This window comes from Heliangelus exortis, chromosome 3, assembly GCF_036169615.1.
Source record: "Heliangelus exortis chromosome 3, bHelExo1.hap1, whole genome shotgun sequence".
In the NCBI taxonomy this organism is placed as follows: Eukaryota; Metazoa; Chordata; class Aves; order Apodiformes; family Trochilidae; genus Heliangelus; species Heliangelus exortis.
This window is the reverse complement of record NC_092424.1, coordinates 90,541,046-90,567,440: the sequence shown is the minus strand read 5'-3', so window position 1 is coordinate 90,567,440 and position 26,395 is coordinate 90,541,046. Positions and strand designations below refer to the sequence as shown.

At 35.8% G+C, this 26,395-nt stretch overlaps 1 protein-coding gene across 1 annotated transcript in view; it reads right to left on the bottom strand.

The window, feature by feature from the left end:
* Positions 1-3,800: 3,800 nt before the first annotated feature.
* COL21A1 (collagen type XXI alpha 1 chain) overlaps positions 3,801-26,395 on the bottom strand; it is a 96,521-nt gene continuing 73,926 nt past the window's right edge. The window contains exons 17-29 of the mRNA XM_071741647.1: positions 25,884-25,928; positions 25,463-25,516; positions 18,906-18,959; positions 17,613-17,666; positions 17,046-17,117; positions 14,304-14,339; positions 13,560-13,604; positions 11,356-11,388; positions 7,684-7,830; positions 7,532-7,586; positions 7,033-7,233; positions 5,960-6,037; positions 3,801-5,225 (exon numbers count right to left, since the gene is read on the bottom strand). Coding sequence (XP_071597748.1) covers positions 5,038-5,225; positions 5,960-6,037; positions 7,033-7,233; positions 7,532-7,586; positions 7,684-7,830; positions 11,356-11,388; positions 13,560-13,604; positions 14,304-14,339; positions 17,046-17,117; positions 17,613-17,666; positions 18,906-18,959; positions 25,463-25,516; positions 25,884-25,928 — 1,062 coding nt within the window. The 3' untranslated portion in view covers positions 3,801-5,037. The remainder of the gene's footprint in view (positions 5,226-5,959; positions 6,038-7,032; positions 7,234-7,531; positions 7,587-7,683; positions 7,831-11,355; positions 11,389-13,559; positions 13,605-14,303; positions 14,340-17,045; positions 17,118-17,612; positions 17,667-18,905; positions 18,960-25,462; positions 25,517-25,883; positions 25,929-26,395) is intronic.

The following is a 26,395-nucleotide window of genomic DNA, read 5'->3' as shown; positions in this document are numbered from 1 at the left end:
AGGTAGTATTGTATTTTTCAAGAGTTAAAAAAGTTATTTCTTTAACACAGTTTCTAGGCATTATCACCATTTTGTACAATATTTAATATAAGATTTCAATGTGTCACAGAGATACCATGAATTATTTTTCATGCTTTACAAAAGAAAAAACTGAAAACAAGTGGAGCACTCTTAGGAATTTATGAGGTTCAAACATGAGAAAGACTTTTTTGCTGGCAATATGGGCATATGATGTCTTAACAGTCACATGGCTAAATCTTCTCATGAATTCTCACCATCTTTTTGCTTAAGCAGAAGAATACTATGTACTTCACCGGTGACAAGAGGAAACTCATCAAAAGGTGTAAAAAAATCAATTGAGAGCATTTAAATAGTTCTTTAAGCCTATGGCAGACAAGCAAGGAGCCTTCAACCTGCCAATATACCTCCTGGACAGATAGCTGAGAGGCCAGACATTGCTTCTGGAAAAAAATCTTCTAATGCTTGCATCTTTTGCCAAGAAAGGAAAGAAAAACACAGAATAATACGATATACTGGAACATTACCAGAATACTTCTTTGTTACCAAAAAGTACTTGATGCAAATATAGTAAATACTGAAAAAGGGAAGATGCTTGTAAAGAAAAACTGAGTAATGACATAGTAATGATTTTCCTCTTATAAGAATGGGCTTAGATTCTCCAGGATACATAAATTATGTCCTCTATGACAAAATCTTGGTTATCAACAGAAGAAAACTCATTTTTTATATATATATATATTAACTCAGGTTTAAAACATCACAAGAGCATCCCAGAAGGCAACAGTTCTTAGATTTTTTTAATGTCTCTGCTGAGTCTGGTTTAATAAGATGCATTTTGATTTATCATCTATGTTTTCACCTTACAGGAAAATAGTATAGTCTCTTTTCACAGGGGTTTGATTCCATCTGTGTGAACTATAGTGACAGAACCTGATAGTGTTCACTGCCATGTCACTCAGATACACTGATGGGAAATTTCATTTTAATGCATGTTGAGTTTGCTGAGAAATTAAATTCTCTACTTCTAAAAGATGCAGAGCTGATGATTCTCAGCTCCTTCAGCCAACCTTGAAATATACTGGCTACATCTGAAGCCAACAATGATACCTTGGCCCTGGAGCAAGAGCAGGACTGTGATATTTCAATTCTTGCAAGATGACTAAATTTTATTCTTTTACTGTTTCATTTTTAATTGGAAGACTATGATATCTTTTCTTTAAACAAATGAAGAACTAGAGAACTGCACGTGTATGCACACACACACCATATATACACATATATATTCAGCAGATAAATCTGCACATGTGGAAGTCATCTGTGACATCTGGTCTTCCACTAAATTATTTATGTATGTATATACACACACATCACTCCATATGTATTTATTCCAAACTTCCCTGAGATCATGATTCTCAGAGGTGCAAATTGCTGAGCTCCATTCACCACTAAGCTTTCATTAAGAAATTCCATTCCCACAGTAATACTTTGCAATTATGCATCTTTATGTCTAAGTATATAACTCAGTTCTAAGAGGCAATAGCAAACAATGAACACAGTGATGTGCTAATCTTGATATGCCTTTCACACACACAGATATTATAAGTTGAAGCCATACTCTGAACTTTGTGCAGTGAATTGTAGTTCAAGATTATAAAGTGAGCTGCTACTGTGTTCAGAAATTCCTTCTGCATCTTACCCTCTGCTTAAAAATTACCCCAAGATGCAGTTTTAAAGACTATCACCAAGCAAGATGGCTCCTCAGAGAGCCCTCCTCTGGTGTCTGAGGGGTCTCTTTTTCTGTCATTGCTCCCCCTGCATCTTTTTTCATTACTGGAGAATATAATTGTTCATTGAGACAGGTCACCTCCTGCCTCCCTGAGTGGGACTGGCTTGGCTGCTGGGGGGCTGCCACTGGGACCCTGGACTCAGAAACTGCTGCTGAGCCCACTTGGGGACCTTTGTGGTTGGAAAGTAATTATCCTCTCAGGAGTGTGGTTTCCATAGTTACATATTTGTATTTCACCACCATTATTACTATTTCATTAAACCCATCCTAATTTGGGTTTTTTTTCATAGAATCATAGAATCATAGAGTTGGCTGGGTTGGAAGGGACCTCAGAGATCATCAAGTCCAACCCTTGACCCACCGCTGCAGTTACCAGACCATGGCACTGAGTGCCACATCCAGCCTCTTTTTAAATATCTCCAGGGATGGAGAGTCCACCACTTCACTGGGCAGCCCATTCCAATGCTTGATCACCCTCTCTGTAAAGAAATTCTTTCTAATATCTAACCTAAACTTCCCCTGGCACAACTGAAGACCATGCCCTCTTGTCTTGTTGAAAGTCATCTGGGAAAAGAGACCAACCCCCACCTGGCTACACCCTCCTTTCAGGGAGTTGTAGAGAGTGATGAGGTCTCCCCTGAGCCTCCTCTTCTCCAGGCTGAACAGCCCCAGCTCCCTCAGCCTCTCTTCACAGGGTCTGTGCTCGAGTCCTTTCACCAGCCTTAAAGTATATTTTTCCAACCTTAAAGTATATCTCTCTTTATAGCTTCCCCTGGCTGGGAGGGTATTAGCTAAAAATGTGGCAGAGTATGCTAAGGAAGACTGGATCAAAAGAAAGGAGGATCAGAATGCACAAGGAATTAGTTTGAAATTGGAACAGTAAAAAAGCTCTGAAATGCAGTTCTGTGAGCTACAAGTTCCTGCACTGAAGAAGCACAGCTACCTGAAGTTGATGCCACCTGAATTGCTCTATCCTACAGGAGCTCATCAGCTACAAAAAAACAGGAGAGGGTATAGACCTGGGTAATACAACTTCATCTGAGAAGACCTAAATAACTCTTGTATAACTTACCAAATAATTAAAAAATTAGAAGCTGAACACAGCCAAGTGCTTTGAGTAAATATTGACATCACTGAGGTACAACTGAGGTTCCTTACCTAGAATTATGGGCATATTTCAAGAACAGCTTCAAAAAACTGAAGCAAAGAACTACAAGGATCAACAGGTTTGCTGGTTTTCTAAAAGACACCAAATGAAAAGGAGTAATACAAGCTGATTACACTGTTAGCATAAAAGTCTATAAAATAGCCATTAGTAGATGCAGAATTAAAATTACATATAGATCCTCAGTCAGAATCATTCAGAAATAACTCTCCAACAGGACTAATAGGGTGAAAAAAACACCTCAACTTTTAATATTTGAACCCTGGTATATGTGTGAAGTTGATCAAATGAAATCATAAATCAAATTAACAAAAACCACACTTGTTGATAGATCAAAATTTCTTTTTTTCCTGCCAAATTCACTACATTAGAATTGTTTTCCTCTTAGTAAAACTGAACTGTTTGGATACAGATGGCAATTTTTTGCCTAAATGAACGAAAAAAAAGTTAAATATTTAAAAAATTCAAATTTTTTCTACCATATTTTGGCTGTGGGAGAATGTCTGTGTGTTATTTTAAAATATAATGAAAAAAAAAAAAACCTGGAATTTCCAAAAGTAGGGGATTCTGGCTTTGTATTCACTGCAGTTGGAGGTCCTTCAGACTTGCTCTTTTTTGTTGGTTTTGCTTCCTCCTTCGCTCAGCAATCACACCACTGTGGGAGCCCAGTGCTGTTGTTGGAGATAGTGCTTTGTCCAGAGGATAAGGAAGGATATCACAGTAAAAAAAGCACAGCTTCAGGGTGGAACTAGACCTTCATGGGTCACTGGCAACATTCTTTCCTGTGACACAGGCAACTCTTGCAATCACTCATCAAACTACCACCAGTTCTTTACAAAATTTTATTTTACCTTGAATGTCAAGCATATTACCACTCTCTGATAGTAGGACAACATAAAACCAACACATTAGAAAAAGCCACTTATAAAGCAGTAGGTAAGTTCAATACAAGACTTCCTTAATTTAAGAAACAGATTTTAAATTTTCATGGGAACTCTGCCTTTCCTCTTTATGTAAAATCAAGCAATACACCTCTTTAGCAAAGCATACAATGGAAATTACACAAAGCTTGCTTAAAAATAAAAAAAGAAACAGCATAACAAACGTTGCAGCTAGTCAGCCAGCAGTTAGACCTTTCTCCTTGCAAACCTGCTTCTTCAGTTTGTCAACTGCAGTCCTTGGGGAGGAACAGCAAAGGGTATATAACTTAATTATGCAGAACTGCTACACTGGGGTTGTGCAAACATCTTTTAATTTTTTTTTTTTTTTTTTTTTTTTTTTTTTTGGTCAAATTTTAGCTATAATCCAGCTATATAAGTTTTTTATTATTTTTTCTTTTTCAATGCTGTTTTCATATAAGCTTAGTCACCCACATGGAATCTTTAGACCCTGTTGCTGACAGTACCATCTTCAATAAAACTTCCATACTTCTTGAGCCAGTAGGAGTTCTACCCTTGCCTCTCACTTTGGTTTTAAGCAGAGTTGCATGGCAAAATAGGTGATATTACTTCCATGATAAGTCCAGATATTTGTCTTAATTTATAAAAATCTGATACAGGCTTTTGCTCAAAGGACACTTGGAGCAGTGACATATGGAATGTACATGAGCCAATGAGATTCACACACATGAAGTCAAAACCAGCCATAATCTTTCAAAATCAAATACTGTGTAGGTCAGCTGCATGTGAAAAATTTCACAGTAATTCATACCTCACCATTTCAGGCCCATTCTTCCTCCTAGTGGCATCTCCAGCAATTTTGCAAAGGACTTCAGTGATAACAGGACTACTATAGACACATACTAAATAACAAATATTATATTTAATTTTATTCATACCAAAACTGACGTCTTCAAAAACACTTGAGATTCAATCAATGCAAGTTATGGAAAAAATATTGGAGTTTCTTTTCTACAGGAACTTATAGCCTTTGAGATCATTATTTGTAATGTTTATAATGTCATTGGCACTTTTGCTCCTGCTTCTGGGATTATTGCTGGTCATTTTCCTGAGACTTGAAAGACCATAAGACAAGCACCATACCTATTCCTCTAAAGTACCACAAATTAATAATTTGGTCCCTTTCTAAATGGATCTCTACCAACAATTACACTAAAACATAGTGATGGGTCACAAATTCCAGGGGGTCCAACTGGTCCTGGCATTCCTGGACTTCCATGATCTCCATCTTTTCCAGGATGCCCACGCTCTCCAGGACGTCCCTCCTTACTCATTCCTGGTGGACCTTCAGGACCTTAACAACACACATGCAATAAACAAATACATTACAGAGTATTTTTATTAAATAGAAAAATAGAGCTAAATATGGACCCACCAATCTTTGGTGAAATATTCATCTAAAGAAAACTTCTGAAAAAGACAATTATTGTCACAAACTGCTTATGTGTTTATATAGATAAAATGATACTTTATTAAGTTGTTTTTTGTTTTTTGTTTTTTTAAAGCACATGGAAAACACTTTAAATAAAAACAGCTTTTAAAAGGAAATATTAAAATGTACTTCAGTACCCTGTTATACTTTATGATATGATCTGGAACAAACATGGCTTGAAGTGGAGTCCTCTTATTTCTATTTGTTCCTTTGGCTCTGGATCACACCCTAACATTTCTGCTAAATGATCAAATTTGCAATTTGTGTGAATACACTGCTGTTGGGAGGAACATCTTCCCTCACTAAGCAATGCTTAGCTATATCAGGACTGTTTTCAGATAATGACTGCAAGATCCATCTATCATGAAACAGCAGACTCAGTTACCAATTTCTACTAAACCTGTCTTCTATTAAGGAAAATATTATCTGACAGCATTAAAGGCATGCAAGAGGCAAGCATTAGCCATAAAACATACATGGTGATTAAGTGTAAACACTAATTTTTTTTTTCAAATTATAAGCAACACTTTTTCTAAACCACACTCTTTGGAAATTATTAGCATGCATTGAATCTGCACAGCTGGACTGTCCCTCACCTGGTGGTCCAGGTGGGCCTTGGATCCCAGGAACTCCAATTCCTTGGTTGCCTTTTGCACCATTCTTCCCTGGCAGTCCTGTAAATTAGCAAATACATGTATATCTTTGCACACAAAAATACTTCCATCCCATGAATTAGGAAGTCAGCATTTGTTAGTGCTTATTGAATAAAATACACAGTAGTTCAAAAGTAAATAACTGGATTTAAAATGAGCATTTCCTTGTAATCTGAGCAGTATAACTTGGTTCTAAATTATAGAATCATAGAATCATAGAATCCTAGGGGTTGGAAGGGACCTCGAAAGATCATCTAGTCCAACCCCCCCTGCCAGAGCAGGGCCCCCTAGAGTACATCGCATAGGAACGTGTCCTAGGCAGGTTTTGAATGTCTCCAGTGAAGGAGACTCCACAACCCCCCTGGGCAGCCTGTTCCAGGGCTCCGTCACCCTTACAGTAAAAAAATTTTTCCGGATATTCAACTTGAACCTCCTATGCTCCAATTTACACCCATTATCCCTTGTCCTATCACTGGTCACCACTGAATTATCCTGATTTCTACTGAATTAAGAGCTGATGTAGCACCTGTTAAGCAGAGAGCCACTACAAGTTGAAGGAACAGACAAGGAGCAAATTATGGGGTAGCAGATAGTTAATAGCCAGTGAACAAATTGCCATTCTCTGAAATAGTAGGTATAGAGAGGTTTGGAAGAAAATGAATCAGAAAACATGGAAATACATTGTAATCCACATCTTCATTTGAGGTTAAAAAAAAATGTCTAAAGAATCTAAATGCAGTTAAAATCATTACATGAGACTAAGAACCCACTAAAAAGATCAAAACAAAGTTTGGCTATCGTGGAACTGAACACTATCAATCTTGTTGCATTCCTGTATTTTCTTCTGACATGCCTTCTTCCTCCATGGTGAAACATTCACATTGGACATGTACTCAATTACACTTTGTAATAGAAGTCCAGCTATTCCCTTACACCCTGCACTAATCCCAGGGAAAACTTGCAGCAGAAAGCAAAGTCATAAAGGCCATGAGCACCATGATGAATGCAGGCAATACCTCTTGTCCCACGAGCTCCAGGGCGACCTGGGATGCCTGTCAGCCCTGGAACACCATCACTGCCTGGTAAACCAGGAAATCCTCTTGGGCCTTCGGGGCCTCTTGGACCTGGTGGTCCTGGAAGTCCCGGAGAAGCACTTTGGGACTGACAGTGGTTGCAGTTTTGCAGCCTTCCACTCTGGAGGATAGCAGGCAACTGGGCTAGGATAATTCAAACAAAAAATTGCTTGGAGTTTTTTAACAACAAAAAATAAAAATATTACCCCCTAGCAATGAATCAAATTACAGTTTCCTCCCTTTAGAGAATATGATCCCTTTAGGAAACAAGATAGTGAAGTGTGGAACGCATAGTGTGGAAATATATTCCCACGTCTGTAGCAAAACACGTAATAAATCAGCAATATCAACCTTGCTTTCAAGAAAGCACCTTTGAAATTATGAGGGAAATCCATTGGCACTTTAAACTGGGGAAGAACAGTAAAGAAGCTGTAAAACTTACTTCTCAGTACATCTGAACACACCTGTCGAATAAACTCTTCTGAAAATTCTCGTGCCTGAATTGAACAGAGAACAGTTGAAAAAACAGAGAGCATACATTTGTTTGGGATTTTTATGGTACACAATGTGACAAGCTTGAGGCCCTATACATACAGGTTTTCCATCTGATCCAGGTGGTCCTGGGAGTCCTCTATCTCCTGGCTGACCTCTGAGACCAGGAGGTCCAACCAAACCCTGGATACCAGATTCTCCTTTTTGCCCATTGATGCCTCGAATGCCTGGATCTCCTTTTTCTCCTTTCTGGAATGAAAACCAATGAAAAGCCAATTGTATCTTCATTTATCATTTTGATGCTAGGTAGCATGAAGCAAACATATTCTGAGAAAATCTTCATTGATGATCTTCATAAAATTAATATAAGTTGATAACTTGATACCGATGAGATCTATTTTACAAAAAAATACAGAAGATTTCAAATTCTTGATTAACTTTTTCACATACCAGATATACATGAAGTTTACCAAATATAACAAGAAAAAAATACTGCTATATTTTTTAAACTTTAAGGATCCACATTCCTTACTAATTAATATAAAGCAAAATATTCTTCTTTATTAGCACATGGGAGGAAGGGCTTTATTCACGTCTTCATGAGAATTAGGTAATTTGTTACAGTACATTAAAATCTTTAGAAGGCTGGAAAAATTATAAATCTTTAGAAATCTGTCATCACTGAAATTCTTGGCAAACTTACTATGATAATCAAGATTTTTACCCTACACCTGCAGCATATAAAACAAAGGAAAAAAAAGTAATATTTCATTCAGTGTTTTTCTGGGGTTATTAATATTATTTACTTCTTTTACACTCTGAGTGATTGAGAACAACTGTAGTCTGTTTGCTTCACTGCAAAAGGTTAAGATATTTCTGGAAACTATTTTTATCTATCTTCATCAAAGCAATGCTTCTTCTATATATGGAATTACCTACTGCAGTAGTTCATGTGGGACTCTTTCCCTATGCTGAAGCCAACAAAATATCAGTACAATGTAATTTGGTACGTGCCCAAGATCATAGTTAGGATGCTATGTTTGGTCCCTGATGAGTTTTTTTCCTTCCATTTTTGCACAGTTTCTGGATAATGCTATCAGTTGTTTCAAAATTTCTTTTGCTCTTTCCAACTATTTTATATGAAATGATGGAAACAAAGCAGCAGGATTACTGTTTATGACAACTTATTGGGAGTCTTCATAGACTTAGACTGAATCTTAAATTACAGTATTTATATTACTTTGTTTCATTCTATATAGCACTTATAAAAAATTCTTTACATTAGAAAAATTCAAAGCTTTCTGTCTTGGCTTGAAAGCCTCGACTTCACCCATATATTATTAACAGGAGAGCAAGCTTCAAATTCACTATCATATTACTTAAGGTTTATGCAGAGAGCTAGCCACTAAAATAAAGGGGGTAGTTTTTCCTCTTACAAAAAAAAACAAAACAAAACAAAACTAAACCTAACACTAAAATATGAGACAAAATATGACCGATGTCAGCCAAGTGCCTAAGAGCACCAATGGAAAGCTGGTCCATCAGTGAGATGCCATGCATTATCTGAACAGCAGTCCATACCCTCTTCCCAATACAAAAGTTATGTTAATTCAGAACCCACTTTTTCCAAAGTTGTAATTCAATTTTATTTTCTTGTTATTGCCAACTTCAGTGTCATAGTCATAGAGAATTGATACTCTTAGTTACACCATGAAGAACTGTGAGTGTTCATTTCTATTATGTAATTACTAATTTTTTTTAAAAAACAGGGTCAGCGAGGCTCAGAGGTAAACATATGGAGCAGACCTTACTGTCTGTGGCCATACTAGAAGCTGTGATGTCATCTGTAAATCATGCTGTTCTTGCAGCTAGAAGTTTTGTGTTTTAATTTTAATTACTTTTTCAACTATGGAATATGCCTAAATAAAAGACATCTGACTTGGAAGTTAATTTATTTTGACTAAATGTTAAAGGGACTAGGAAGAACTGGTGAAATATTGGGAAAATGGCAAGAAGCCAGAACAACACCACCAGGACAAAATGTTGGAAGCACCAGCAAAACTGCCAGCAGAACTTGCCAAAAGCAAATGTTCCTGAGGGAACATTTTCTGTAGTTTATCTCAGTCTTGTAATGTTTAGCCACATCCCATGTGTGGCCTTCTTTGTTGACCCTTGCTATTGGCAAAGAAAATAAAAAGGAAAAGACCTCAGTGAGAATTAAAGACTGAAGAAACTTTTTACTGAGGAGTCTAACAAAGACTATTTAATAAAAGTAGAAAATAAACAAATTTTATATATCTCGTAAGTAAGCACAATGACATCAATATATTTTACCACATAGTAAGATTATTATCAGAAGGATTCTTCAGAAGAAATTAATCATTACCATGATTTACAATAATTAAGGGGGCTAGTAAAATTATGTACCATCTATCTTCTACCAATTTTGGCAATGATTTAGCAAATCACTTGTAAGCCAAAATGTGTTGTTAAGTATTTCATAGAACCAGAGCAGCATATAGGTTAAATTGTATGTTTAAAAAGCTAAAATTATTTAATTAGTAGAACTGAGCTTTCATTGAATATGTCTAGTTACTGATAAGCAACAATGCTTTAATGAAAATGGTTCATCAAAAAATCTCTAAAGAAAGTTCAGGGAGAAATATATTAAAGGGAGAGAGTCTACTCTCCTTTCACTAACTATTGGAATGAAAAAAAATCAAAAAACCAAAACACAAAACCCTCAGCAAACAAACAAAAGCAACAAACAAACCAAAGTCAAACTTTCAAATAACAATTCTTTAAAAAAGTGTTACACAAAGGTTAAAAGGTCTGGCCACAGATATATTTACATTGGCCAAACACACACACAAGATAAAACAAATAAATAAATAACAGGAACTTTAAACTTATTCTGGAGAGCAGCACATGCAGTTTCTGACAGGCCAAGAACAGTCCAAGCAGACTTCCCCTTATGCCTCTTAATTTTCAGGCTGAGTTGAATTATTCCTGTAAAATTTAGCAGTAGAGAGAAAGAATCCTGCTCTGCATTTTCTGAGTCAGTCTCAAAGGCAGAATCCTCTAAAAAAGTACCTTTGTAAAGGCTTCACTCTATTTCTTTTCATCAGCTTTGAAAATAAAGGAGCACAAATTAATCTCACTGGTGAAGGTTAAAACACTCAAGAATAAACAGTTTAGCTGGGGAAGTTCTTACCATAGACTTTTATGGGAACAGTGTATCAGCACATATCAAAAGGACTTAGGCAAATTCAAGATTCACATTAAATGCAATGGTCTTGATCTCTGGCTTAAATGCACTTGACTTGTTGACTGCCAAAAAAAGGGAAGGTAAGCAAGAAGGAACTTCTTTGTGGATCCTTTGTGTAGCCTTCCTGTTGCACCCTGCCTTGCTATTAATGGCTGCTGAAGAGTATGGATCATTGTGATCAGCTATTCTGTATTCTTTTATGGACTATATTTTTTCTTCAATTATTTCCTTTCTTCAACCACCTCCTTCTTAGTTTAACTCTCTTCAAGTATATACTTTGTTTTTTTATATTTTGTAATCTTTCATATCATGAAATATAAATTTTACTACATCTGTTTTTAACTAATACTTCTTTCTCTTCTTTTGATATTTCTCAGGTTCTCTATTGCTGCTTATAGAGAGGCAAGTAGAGAAATAAGACTGTAAATTATTTTACAGACTAAGAATTCTGAAAAAACAAATTAAATAACTTTGTAATATTATATTTTTCATTATAATAGACTTACCTCTCCTCGTTCTCCACTCAATCCTCCTACTCCCTTTAGGAATTAATATGGGGAAAAAAAAAAGTTATAAAGCAAGCTGAGACAAATTACTTGGAATAAAAAATAATATTTTTGTCCTTACTTTTCAATAATTAATTACAAACGCCAATTTTTAAGGATTCTGTGATTGCTACTTGTACAAAAAAACCCCAAACCAAAACTAAACCAAAAACAAACAAACAAACAAAAACCCCAAAAATCTGCATATAAGGATGAAAACTCTATATCATAGTCAATTACACTTTATTTTACCTTCAATATCATATACCAAAATGACAGCTTGGGAATAAATCATATATATTATAAAGAATTAGATATAGTGTAAACAAAATCTTATGCATTCAACAAAAGAAATAAAATTTTCTGTTCTAGCAAAAGGACAGGCCTGAGTTTCTCTGTTTCATACTGTTTAGACAAAAATCAAGTTCAGAACCTTGGAAATGCAAACTCAACTTGTAAGCCAGGTTTTGCAAATGGCAATTTTTTTTTTTTTTTGGCAAAGAGTTTTGATGCCTGTTTCTGCCGAATGGTTCAGTGGTGTTATTGATCATTAAGTTCCACCACAGGAGGATGGCAGCTCAGTGCAGACTCTCAGTTTTCTGGTGTCCACTCTGAGGGTCAAAGCAAAGGGTACTGTTCCCCTGAGAAATCCTGAAGGCATGAGAGACCTTGGAAGGACCTAGCACTGTCTGCGAGAAGTATGTGAATGACTGATTTTTTTGGTTGCTGGTCAAACTAGATAATTCTGGGAAACAATTTTAGACCAAGTCTGTACTGTTTTATCAGCTTTCTCACATCCAAAAACCCAAACCAAAACAAAGCAAAATAATAAACAAACAAAAAAAAGCAAGCAATGACAATTCAGTTACATAATTCTAGCTGGAAAAAGAATTATTTTCTTTCAGTATCTCTTTGTTTTGCCTTACGATTAAATATATGAAAAAATATCCAGTATTTGTAAAAAGAAAAAGATGGAAAATGTTAGAGTAGGGCATTACATCTGGTTAAAAGCAATGATTGACCTTTTAATTTAAACTATGTCTCTTCAAAAATACCTGCTCAGTGTTACAACTCCACTCTTGTCAACCTACCAGTGCCTGAAAGTGATAAAACTAGGCAAACATACAACCTACACCTCCTGCCCATGCTCCACTGGAATCAGCTCCTTCTGGCTAGACAGACAGTTGTATTGATGTCGTAATTCTGAAAAAAACAACTGCGACTTCCTTCCAAGTCTAGTTTTAGATATGCATTTCTAACAAATACTTCTGTGTTCAGACGTGACATAGATTATGTAGTTATGAATGTTAACAAGTATTTATGAATACTAACAGCTATTTTCTGTGGTAAAACAAGATAGCCAGCTATGACATAATCAGAATACATTGGCCCAGAGTTAAAGAGAAACAACTGGATCTCATTGATTTGCAGCTGAAACAGGAAACATCTGTAATTTATGAGCTCAGGAGATGTCAATAACAAATCCCAGTATAGTTCAGGAGGCAGTGTACTACATGAAACTGTAGCATGGTACATTAAAAACCTTAACTCAAGCATCGCTTTTATACCCTTTACACAAAAGGTACTTTGTGCTTCTATATGCATTTTATGTTATTTATAATTGTTTAATGAAAAATTTTCCATAATAAAATGTTTAATAAAATCATCCAGAAAAATATAAATCGAGTCTTTTTCTCAAGAAAGTAATATCCCAGAACCAAAGAAACATGTATTTTGGAGAGGACTTCCATGGGTTCAACTTCCTATACAGAATAGATCCACCTACAGCAGGCTGGTAAATGCCTTATGCAGATGCATTTTACAGCAATCTCTGAGCAGCTAGCTCCAGTGTTTGACCACCCTCAAAGCAAAATGCTTTTCCTGTATATCAGGTTCCCAAGTTTCAGCTCATGTCCTTTTCCTTGCGTCCTTCCACTATGCACAGCCAGGAAAAGAATGGTTCTATCTTCTCTGTATGTGTTGTATTTGTTATTTTAAAAATACTAAGGTTGCTTAAGAGGTATTTTATATAACTATGTAATCATGTCATTCATAAATATATTTCACCTGATGCAAGGAACTATGTTGGTGGAAGTAATCTTAAGAAACAAGAAACAAACATGAATCATGGCTCTCTTGAACTACGATTGCCATTTTAACAGTACCTGTAAACCTGGATTTCCTTGTCTTCCTTTTTCTCCTTTCAGTCCCTTCAGAAAGGAAGCAAATTTTCTTAAATATGTACTTCTTAAAAATGTATATTTCTTAAAATACACATTAATCTGGGAGACACGATTTAACTATCAAAAAGAAGACAAAGAAGTAAACCATAAAATCTCATCCTAAATCAGACCTAATCAATCTGCAGTTGCTCTCCAAGAGTTCAGAGCAGAAACTGTTCAGAAGGATACACTTTCTACTCCAAACACAGAGGAGTCAAGTCATGATCCAAGTAGTGAGATGATACTCATATTTTCCTAAAGGTATTCCCATGGCTTTAAGACAACAAGGAGGAAATTCCCACTTGTTATAATATACTAGAGCCCAGGTGGCATTACTTTAGCTATGAGCATTTATGTGATCCCACAGGGGCAGGGGCAGGAAGTGATGGAACCCATCCCAGGATAATGCTGGGTCACACCACAGCCCCGTGGGACAGCAGCACAACTCACATTCCCAAACCCACCCCATGGCCAGGGCCACCATATCTCTGCACCAAATGCCAATAGCCTGCTCTGCCTCAGAAACACAGCTGAAAATTTATAGTGAGTAAACAGGGCAATTTTCCTTGGAGAGTTTGGAAATTCAAGCAAAGCTTCTGTGGAGCTTAATCTTAAATGAAAAGCTCCTGGATTAACACGTAAAATGTGTATCAATAGGGTTTCCAGATGAAAAGAAAGTTGACATACCTGGATACCACTTTCACCTTGGTTTCCTTTGTCCCCCTGTAAAATATTAGAAAACGTGATTCATCTCAAAGAAATGCAGCCTTTGTTTTAACACAATAAAAACAAGAGAAGCATCTAATAGCTTCTATTGACACTAAATGAGAACAAATCACTTTATACACCTGAGAAACTTTACAGACACTGAGAAAAGTACAGAAAGTTATATTAAGAAGGGAATCCGTTACAGAAAGAACAGTCAAAAAGAAACATGGGTTCCCAGATACCAAGCTAAAATTAAAATAACACACCATTAGGAGATGGCAAATCCAGCAGGATTTTATCCACAGAGTGTATGGGAGTGGAGAGGATGTAGGCAGGGAGAGGGAGCAGCACACCTGATGAGTTAAATTTCATTTGAATGCTAATCACTAAGTATGCTTGTCTTCACCCACAGAAAATAGAGTATAAAAAAGTTATATTTAAATTTAATCAAAACTGTGTAAGGACAAAGTACCACTGCTACCCACTCCTTTTGAACTTCATTGAAATGTTCATAGTAATTTAGAAGTGTGATTGCTGATCAGTTAGGCAAACAGTACTTAAAAGACAGGTACTTAGGTTTGTCAAGTTGTCTGAACACCATCTAATTGACAATGGAGAGAAACAGGCAGAACTTCAAAACTATTTATGCCAACTAACAACAGAGCTGCTAGGGCACATCCAAAGGAGGGCCACAAAGATGATCAGAGGGCTGGAGCACCTCTTCTGTGAAGACAGACTGAGAGAGTTGGGGCTGTTCAGCCTGGAGAAAACTCTGGGGAGACCTTATATCAGCCTTCCAGTACCTGAAAGGGCCTATCAGAAAGCTGGTGGAGGAACTTTTTATGAGGCCATGTAGTGATAGGAGAAGGGGAAATAGCTATAAGGTGAAAGAAGGTAAATTTATGTTAGACTTCATGAAGAAAATCTCTAGTGTGAGGGTGGTGAGACTCTGGAAAAGGTTGTCCAGAGAAGCTGTGGATGCCCCCCTCCCTGTAAGTGTTCACAGCCAACTTCAAGGTTGCTTTGTACAACCTGGTCTAGTAAGAGGTGTCCCTGCCCAAGGGGGTTGGAACTAGATGATCTTTAAGGTCCCTTCCAACCCAAACTATTCCATGAATCTAAGAATATGTTTTTGTATTTTTTTCCTACACATTAAAATGTGAAGTTATTAAATCAAATATAATTTAACATTTTATGCAACTTATTAATTTAAACATATTCATGTAATTAAACTAGAATTCATTTACAGCAATGGAACTAATTTGACTTCTACATTTTTTGAACCATGCGAGCTGACAACTGTTGTAATGCTGACATTCTCCTCAAATCATTATTGAAGAGTAGAATGAATTCTTTTTCCACAGCTCTTTCAAATAAACATGTATTGTTCCTTTGAATAAATTTGCCTTATAGCTTACATGAAGTATAGATCCTTGGTCTTTCTCTATTTCTTGGTTAAATTACATGGAATAAAGGTGCTATGCCGAAAAAACATCACCTAGCAAACACACCTCTGTTAAAAACAGGACATAACTCTGCCCAGAGAACATAAAAAGTAATGATTTTAATTCACTTCTAATTTTCAGGTTCTTAAATCCCATTTTATAGACAAAGGAGAGCTGATTTTTCCTTGAGACTCAGTTCACACTCCAGGGAGTTCTGTAAGTTATAGTAAGATAAAAATAAGTCAGTATTTTAAAAGAAGAAATATCTAGGGTCTTTCTAGTTTCAGTAAAACAAAAAGTTCTCCCTTATTGTCTGAGGCAAAACAGATGTTTCAGTTACACAGGAGATTTTTAGAAGTCTCAAGGAAAGCATTTAATGTCATCTTCATCACAGCTTTAAGTTAGGTGAAAGGCTTTATGCTCAGATTTCAAAACATGCCAAAGAACATTCTTGCCCATAATTTTTTCAGCCTGGGACTCCTTAAAGATGTGTGATTGTCAGAAAATCCTCTATACCAACACTTCAAAAATAAAGCTGACTATCCAGGTAAGTCAAACATCAGTAAGAAATTTTAGAGTGCGTTCACAAAACAGTTCTTCAGCAACGAAGAATTTCAACATAACCACATCTATAGCAGCCTCTGCTATGGATACAAGGCTGCACCAGTAGATGGTGGGATCCTTGAATGCGTGATTTTTATGAGAACTCAGTGTGCAAGAGGAAGCTACAGTCAGAGAAAGGTGGATATATATGAATTAATGACTCCCCAGGGAGCTCAGATTCTCACAGCAAGATATGGAGAGAACCTGGGCAGCTTGGTTAGGATCAGATAACTCTTAATGGCTAAAGCTGAATCTGTCCCAGCTGCCTAGGGTTAATTGCTACATTTCATCTGGGAGGTTGACAAGAGACTCTGTACAAAAAACTTTGCAGATGCAGCACCTGCTATAAAACATAAGATTGAACATAGAATCATGGATCATACCACTAAATATCATCATCCATAATGGACATTTCATTAATAACTATGTCATAGCATTTTATGTTAACAGTTTCTGCAATTTGGCCATTCTCTCCTCCCTGTGAAAAATTATTGCTTTTCTAAATAGGCATTTCAGAATATACCAACTTTTTCTTTATTGTTAAAGAAATAATAAATTGTTATAAGAAATTATGTGCTTTGTTAATGATCATTTAAAAAACCACTTCCAATAAAAGACACAATTCATGTAAAAATGAAAAATGAATTTAAAAAAAAAATGTAAAAGCATTTACCTTTATACCCTGGATACCAGGAATGCCTGGGTAGCCTGGTTCACCTGGAGCACCTGGTACTCCTCGTTCTCCCTAAGCAATACAATAGCTCTGTGTCAGTGATGTGTTGTGTGCAAAAACATATGTTGCATGTTTTCCTAAGGTCACATGATATGCTTTGGCTAAGATATTTTGAAATTTTATCACTCAGGATGATTGAAATGTCTGGAGAATTTGTGAGGGGATGTTGAATATAGAGATGCCATCAAAGGGACTCATAATTTTTAACCTCCATTTTCTAGTATCTATAGTTTTAAATTGCCTTTTAGTACAGTTGATGTTGATTCTTAAAAATTACACAAATAAGCTTACCTGAAGTAAATGTTTGCAGCTGATCTACATTGCCTAAAATCTAGATTAAAATTAGTAATAATAAGCCATTCAATGGATTCTGGTGCAATTTTATGTTAACTGCTGTTTTATTTTGAAACAAACTGCCTTGCAATTAAACATCATGAAAAATCAGTAAATCGTGGAAAAGTAAATCTATCTTTTCCTTAACCAGAATACATCCTGAGTAATATTTACCTTGGCTCCTGATGATCCTGGTTTCCCCTGTATTCCAGGTTCCCCTTTATCACCCTATATAAGAATATGAGAGTGTATCTGATACATCAGTTTTGTTGCATGTGGAATGCCTACCAAACATACACATAAACTGCTGTGAAATTCACTCTTAAAGACACAGGTAGTGACTGAAAGGCTAAAGTTCTGCTCCCTTACAGTAAACTTGAAGTTTCAACTTTCTTTCAAGAGAGATAAGATACTGATGACTAAATGGGATCTGCCAATCTCTGCTCACCTGTCCCTTCCCTCAGTCTAATTTCCCTTGCTTAGTTCTACCATGTTTGTGTGTATGGACTTCACATTTCCACCATTTTATTTACTAAAATCTGAAAAGAGTTATCTATTATTTATATATGTTTTGGGTTTTATTATAGCCTATGAGTATTTTCATTAAAACCTACGAAATATTGATTACTTTGTGATGTTCACCTGTAAGAATGAGCTTATTAAGAATAATCATGTAAGGATCAGTTTATATTCTGAACAAGATATAAGTTTATTTAAAAAAAGCATTTTTCACAAATGAAGATAAAGCTTATTGATTTTTTTGTTATTCAATGTTCTTGACCATAGAAAACAATGACCAACTTAAAAAAATATATTTTTGGTACATCATTTGAAATAGATATGTACTTTTTGGTACAAATGGATGGGTGGAAATGGAGATAAATGTAAAAACAGTTTGGGAAATTGATTCTATATTCCTAAATATTCTCTAGGAGAAACAATTCAGTGCTTACTGTCCAAAACTCATATTGGATTAAAGTAAAAGGTTACACTAGAAGCTCTGGATTTATACTATCTATTGTAGTTTCTGAGAGCATGGATCAAATTAATCCTTACTGTAGCTGCAGTGCAATCAATAAAGTTGCATCTGAAATGAATTTGGCTCCTCATGTGGAAAAAGAGGCATGTAATGTTATTATTTAACACAATTAAAATATAAATAAATGTTCTGGTGTATACTGAGAATTATCTGGCTCCTAGCATTGGAGAACATCTTCCAGGACTGTGAAGCTGCAACGGTCTCATGACCACTTCTGCAATTGTTCCGAACCTCATGGGATGACAAGAACCATTTATTGAGCTACAGTAAGCTCTCTTGAGACTGAACTATTAATTCAGGGTAATATAGGGAAAATCATAGAGGTACTCTACAACATTCAATACACCAACAAATTAGCTACAAAATCCTGGCATTTTTTAATCTATAAAGTTGTCCCCTACCAAAATCACATGCAAATAATCACTTACCTTAGGCCCAGGAGCTCCAGGTAGACCAAATGAGCCTTCTGGTCCCATCAAACCCTATTTATTTGTGAAAAAGGGGGAGACATTTCTCTTCAAAGCTAGAGAAATAATGGCTGTATAGTGCTTTAGTATTAGTAGTGTTAGTAATATATTTCTAGAGTGAAATAAATAGGATAGGAAATATAACATCTTTCGTCATCACAGAACAGTCATGGTTAGAATGGACCTCTGAGACCACCAAGCCCTACCACACAAAAAAATCAAACCAAAACAAAAAAAACCCCCAAACCAAACAAAACAAAAAACCCAACAAACTCATATAATCTGTGTCACAAGAGCATGTCCTGAAGTGCAACATCTAGACATTTCTTAAATATCTTCAGGGATGGTGACTCAACCACTTTCCTGGGCAGGTTGTCCCAGCGCCTGGCCACCCTTTCAGTAAAAAAAGCCTTCCTAATATCTAATCCAAACCTCCCCTGCTGCAGCTTCAGACCATTTCCTCTGGTCCTATTAGTATACAGGCTGTAGCTCTGATATGACACTGGATTATTAAGACATTATATAGCCTAGGAAAGGGATACTGTGCAATAGAAAAAACCATGAAGGAAAAACACACAGCGCGTTCATGAAATCCTCCCAAAAGAAATCATTCTGCAACTCAAAACCACACCTGTGTGATCTAATCTGTCAAGGTTGCCATGCCTTGATTCTTTTTGCAAACTTTGTGAAAATTTATGGGAATCAGTTAGGTTTGAGGCCACACCTTTGCATCTTCTTTGCTGGATCTTCCAAATTGAGCTGTTCATCTAAGAGCCCAATAGCTTCTGCCATGTCAAATCATGGCACTTCCAGACATGTATAAAGCCAGAGCACTGACAAAACAGTCCCTTGGACACATCTCATGGAAACATGTTGATAAAGGCATGTTTAGTTGTCTCTGCTCCCTGTGTAAAATAAGAGCTAAAGGGTGCTAAAACATCAAATGGCTGGCTTGCTAAATTTCTGTTTAAAGCCACTCTCAAAGTAGATTTTATTAAAAAATCCTATTTTCCAGTGAGGAATTCCCATTTACAGTATTTTCCACATCTGGTGTTAATACATGTCTTTCTAACCACTTCATCTCACATCTCTTTGATTCTAGAACTGCATGCTTCAATAAAAGCAATATATTATTATTGTTTTATTTGGACTTGCATAGATGTTCTGAAATACGGTCTGCTATAAGACTGTATTTAAAACAGAGCATAAAAGAAAAGCATAATAATACAGAAAGTAAAAAAATATACAAGGACATGAAATAAAACTTATCAGAGGTTAAGTTTTATCAGTTATGTTAATTTACAGTATTTTCAAAAACTACTGTTATTACTATTACCTCACCTTTGCTTTCATATAGAGAAAGCCACTTTGCATTTAGCACTAAATGTTAGGACCTATTCAGTTCCATCTCATTATCTTCAGATTTCCTTCAAAAGTTACATGTGATCAAAAATAAGTGTATGTCTACAGTAATTTGTTACACAAAATACAGCTTAGTTATGCCAAAAAAAATATCATAACTTTCTTTGTTAAGACTAAAAGGATGGCTTAGTGTTTGGAAATACAAGAGAAAATTCAGAATATTTGGAACAAGGAGTAAATCTTTGTCACCAGCATTCCATCAGTTTTCTGCTATTTCACCTGTGCTTTACTGTTAACTGAGAGAGCACAGATTAACTCAAGTTTCTTTCCAGTTGTGTTGCAAGAGAGTACTTGTCTCCAAAACTTTCCATCAATAAACATAGCAATTTGCTCTTCAGGGCACAGACACAGGACTGTGAACAAAAATAAACTGTATCATTCACAAGACTAAAACCTGAGTAACTTTGCTACCAGTTTTCCTCATTCTCAGACTGTTTCCCTTTAGTGAATCACACATGGAAATTCTTCTATCAAACTTCAATTCCTCTAAACTAATAATGTCTTACATCAAACAATTTCTAGCACTTTCCTGAATTTGGAAGTTTAGACCTGCTTGTTCTTACTTACACAGAAAACCAGTCATCTTATAAAAAATTAGGCAGTTAATTTAGTGTCATCTGTGATTTAGTGAATAAAAGTTTACTGTAAACTATACCATTTCTTTCATAATTTTGGAATAGAAATTACCAATTATTCTTCATCTGGATTGAAGTCTCTGGGGTCTGCTTCCACTCATAACCTAAGAGACAGTGTATCCCCATCAATCATTTGCTTATGGCCTATGTTCAGTGCCAGCTTTGTTACAGCAAGAGTGAAAAAATATTAATTTGGTTTTGGAACCTGGATTTTTATAAGACTGCCTTATTTCACTTGCACATCATTCTTCATGTTTTCTATTTTTATTTATATAGTAAAATAAATTTTTGCTAATTTTCATTTCACTGTAAGGCTTAATTCAATTTGTCTGGGAAATCTGCAGGAAAGGGAGAAATAAAATTCAGTTTTCTTGACTTCTTTTTTTGCACTTTCATTACTAGGGCTTATTTAACATATTTTATTTTTTAAATTATAGGAAGATAACTACATGAAATCAGTAGGCTGCAAGAAGAAAACTTTCAGATGCCTTATAGAAAAGGTTTCACAACATTATCTTAAAACTATGGCATGTAAAATTCAAAGGGAAGAGCATGTCTTGAGTAAAAATAAAGAACAATTCAAGGACATAAAAAGCAGCATTACTCCCCCATTTTCCCGAGCTGACACTATGTATGTAGCAGATAAATTAATAAATTACTGATGTTGGCAATGTAATAGGGATAGTTATTACTAAAAAAAACCCAACTTGTATTGAAGAATTTTCCCAAGGTATTAACAGACCATACACAAGACTTCCATCTGTTTTTGCTGGAACAAACATATTCAGTGTGACTAATACAAGGAAAATCCCATTATCTTTTCTGGTTGTAATTCCCTAATGCCATATAATATAACCAGATATTCCATGCATCAGTTTCCTACTTATTTTATCAGGTGACAGTAGATATATTAAATGAGTTGACAGAAAAACAAGAATAAATTATTTTCTAGTGTACCAAGAACCAGATGTTATTTATCTAAATAAAATTTGAAGAAAACATAGTAGGTGAGTTACTTGAATAAATACACACAATTTGGAAGCCAACAAGGCTTTATTATAGCCAACAATACAGCCTTCCCTCTGGTACTCTATTCAACTTTTCTCAGAAAAAAATGAAGAAAAAAATTCAGCAATTCATTAAAAATTGGAGGCACAGGTGAGAGAGAAAATGTGCATGTGCTAATCAGAAGGGATGTTTGAACTTCAGGAAATGTTTCATCCAAATTTGAACTAAACAACTGCAATAACTGATTATCAAGGAAGCTAACTTATTATTTCCAGAAAACATCTTTAGGTGGCTGAAAAAGTTGTTTAAGTCCTTGAAAAGAAATTTAACCGGTGTACTCTCTTCATATAAAGGGCTTCTGGCAGCTGTAATCACAGAATCACAGAATTGTGATGACTGGAAAAGGCCTCTAAGGTCACTGAGTCAACTGTCAACCCAGAAGAAAACAACATGTCCACTGAAGCATGTCCTGAAGTGCTTCATATACATGGGTTTTAATACTTCCAGGGATGGTGACTCCATCACCTCCTTGGGCAGCCCACTCCAGTGCTCGACTACTCTCTCAGGAAAGAAATTCTTCCTGACATCAAGCCTGATCCTCCACTGGAACAACTTCGGGCCATTTCCTCTTGTCCTATTGTTATTTACTTGGGAGAAGAAGCCAACACCCACCTCCCTACAACCTCCTTTCAGGAAGTTGCAGAGAGCAATAAAGTCTCCCCTCAACTTCCTCTTCTCCAAACTAAACAATCCCAATTCCCACAGCCTTTCCTCAGAGGACTTGTTCTCTAGACCCCTCACCAGCTTAGTTGCCCTCCTCTGAACTCACTACAGCAACTCAATGTCCTTCTTGCAGTGAGAGGCCCAGAACTGAACACAGCACCCAAGGTGCAGCCTCACCAGTGCCATGTACAGGGGCACCATCACTTCCCTTCTCCTGCTGATACAAGCCAGGAATTGTTTTCTAGGCCAATATAGTGGTCATGCCTTTGGTAGAGTCAGTAAAGTAAGAGCTGCTAGGCACATGCAAACTAGCTGAATGTTGTGCAGGAAATTCTGAACTTACTGGGTGACAGAGTAGCCCAGAATCTGCAAAACCTAAAGCTGATTTCAATCTGTCTCTCCAGTAAGGACTTCATTGGTTTGAACTGATCACAAATTTTATTAAGGAACTGTGACCACGGGAAAAGAAGTAAGCTCTTCAATATATTTATAGACATACATATGCCTCTCTATAAAATCTTTTTTATCTGCAAACCAGAGTCAAGTTTGTTTATTTGTTTTAAAACCCAGCATTATTCATGGCTCTCTTCTTTGTTGTTAACTACAGAGGTATAGAAGAAAGCACAACTCACACCCTTACTTCTTCTGAAATTCTGTTGATGAAAAACAATGAAACCAAGTGAAAAAATAAGAAAAGAAATAGGAAGAAAGATTAGATTGGTGGACTGTGCAACTCTGAGAAGTCTATTTACAGTTCAAAAACCTCCTCAGCTTCTCTAAGTGATAATTCGCATATCCATCTGGATTCCACATGACTAGACCAGTACAATCAGAGCACACTAAACTAAAGATTTAAGAGTTCTTTGTGGAATTAACAATCTCAGCATCAGTCTGGAAAATGCACAACCAATATCAGATGACCACCTTAAAAATGGTGATGTTTACTTGTGGCAGGATAGAAGCACATTACTGGACAGAGACTCAGCAAGCCTTGACTTACAGGCTGTGGGATCTGAACAATCTGACTGATTACAAATGATTTAAGTGCAATTCAGATGCAAGATCACAGACAAAACTTGGAGGGAGAAGGGGGTGTTTTCTGCAAATTTATAATCCCTGAAAAGTAAAGTTAGACTACTAATCAGCCTAAAGCATAGGAATTTCTTTCACTTTCTGACTGGAGAGAAAGGGCAGCCTTTACAGAAAAATAGAGAACAAATGGCCAGTGAAAAACAAGAAGGCTTGACTTCTTGATCAGAAAACTCATCAGTACTGTTATCAAAACCAAAAGCACAGAGCTGGTCTCAGTGATTATCTTCAAATGCATTTTCCAGACTAAATAAGCACTCCCTTACAGTTTCCTGTATAGAATATTTATCCCAGTAAAAATACTACATAAATGCTGAAAGTTCCTGATTAAATATTTTTATTGATCTGCTTCCTTGCCTTCCTGAGAAACTAAAGTTTTATTAGGACTGGGTATGGAGAAGCCTGTTACTTGCACTGCATGTAGTGAATCTCAAGATGAGGCAACAACGCCAAAAAAAAAAGTGATCTTCCAAGTGTTGTTACAAATTAAAACATTTACATATGCCATTCAGTTACAAATCAACAAGTGGTATATATTTTTCCCTGACAAGTGTACTAATTCTGCATCTCTTATAGTAGCAAGATAATAGAATCAGTCTTAATTCTCTACTTTATTCTCTACAGTATTTACTTCATTCTAGCAGTAATAGTCTGTATTGAGCTACCTGAGGTCAAACATAGAGTGAAATATAGGTTCGTTAACTAGCTAAAAAGTCACAGTAGACACCTTATTCATGATGATTAACCAGGAAAATCACAAGCACTTTAGTCAGCAAAAATATTATAAAATATCTCAAGCACAAAATGAAAAACACAAAAAGACGTGAATAGTGAGTATGATTAATAATGGAAGCATGTAAACATTAATGAACATTTCATAGGAACTATAATTATTTCTCAGCACAGTCTATGTTCAACAAATTCCTAGCAATTAATGAAAGATCTGTAACTAGTTTCAAGCATCTGTCCCTTTTGTCATTAAAATTTCTATTTTTTTAAAGTCTGTACACACTTGCAACAACTTTCAGAACAATTCCTTTAGTACTGCTGTTTCTGAAGGATTATAAAGAACACAGAAATCACACTCCTCATACGGTAATATAGAGGTGGTAAGCTGGACTGTTCAAGAAGCATAAATTATTTTCAGTTTTTGACATTTAAAAATTTCTGAAATTTAAAATCTCTCTTTAAGTAGTTTGGGAATTCAGTGACCTCAACTATTCTCACATTCTTTGTCAAAAGAGCACTAGAACAAAAGCAAACTGAAATTAATTTTCAGGAGTCCATTGCACACCGTGACAATATTTAAGTCAAAATTAATTTACTTCAGTACTTTCAAAGTTAATTCAAAGTTAATTATTTCAGAGTATAAACTCGGGATAATGTGCTTGCTGAATTTATCAAATGTGCAGTCAGGTAATCATTAATGTTAAAGGAAAATTAGTATATATAACATTTTGGGCAGTATTCAAAGATTATACTTACTCTATTTTTTGACAGTCTGTTTATTTTTTTGACAACCTTTACTCTACTATTTGACAGCCCCCAAATGCTAGTTTTGCTTCAGAGTTTGTTTATTACAAGTAGAGAATGACAGCATCAGAATTATTTGTTTTTAATAACATTATTCTGCAAACTTACAGTATCCCCTGGTGATCCTTTTGCTCCTGGGAGACCCGGTTGTCCAATTTCACCCTTTATTTTTTTACACAAAGATAGGAATTCCGTGATCAATGTATATATAGTTAACAAATCTTTTAAATATTATTTAATTATGCAGGTTTACTTAACTTTTTTTCTCATATTATTATGAAATTAATTTGTTACTTTCAATTTATACATTCCATCTGGAATTGCTGAAATTAGACTTAGTAAGAGATTTGCAAACATGCCACAGTTTGGAGCATATCTCTATTCATCTGCAGCATGAGCTGATGTCCTAAATTCCCACTATGGAAACTCTCGTCTGAACACAGACTCTGTTCCTCTGAACAGATTCCTTCCTTTGGAATGAGTATGTATATGCACAGGTTTTAACTGTGTTTTGAACTATTAATAATACCTTTTGTCCTTTTGCTCCTTGATTTCCAGGGATTCCAGGAATTCCCTAACGGAGAAAAAGAAAACCTTTTAAATGTATGAAATAGTTTCTCCAGAAAGTAATATATAAACTCACGCACCCTGCCTTCATGTTCTCATAAATTTAACATTTGATGTATGATTTGGTTTCAAAATATAGGCAGGAAGTAGAAAATAAAAAAAACCTATAAGATAGAAGAGCTTCAGATGGAAACATGCAAACTATTTAAATGGGGATACAGTAGAACACTAATTTTCAGTTGCTACCCAGCGCTTTTATGCCAGGAGTCCATGTCTGCTGCTGGACATGCTTCCATTTGCCCACCATGGGCTTTAATACTTTACTGAAAACTCTGACTGACACAAGCAAAGAAACCACTTTTTATTATCCATAAGAATTTCCAATCAAATAGACTAAAAGTCCTGGTCAATAGGACCATGAATATGATAAATCCTATTTTACTCTCTAACATACAGTGTTTGTAACACTACACA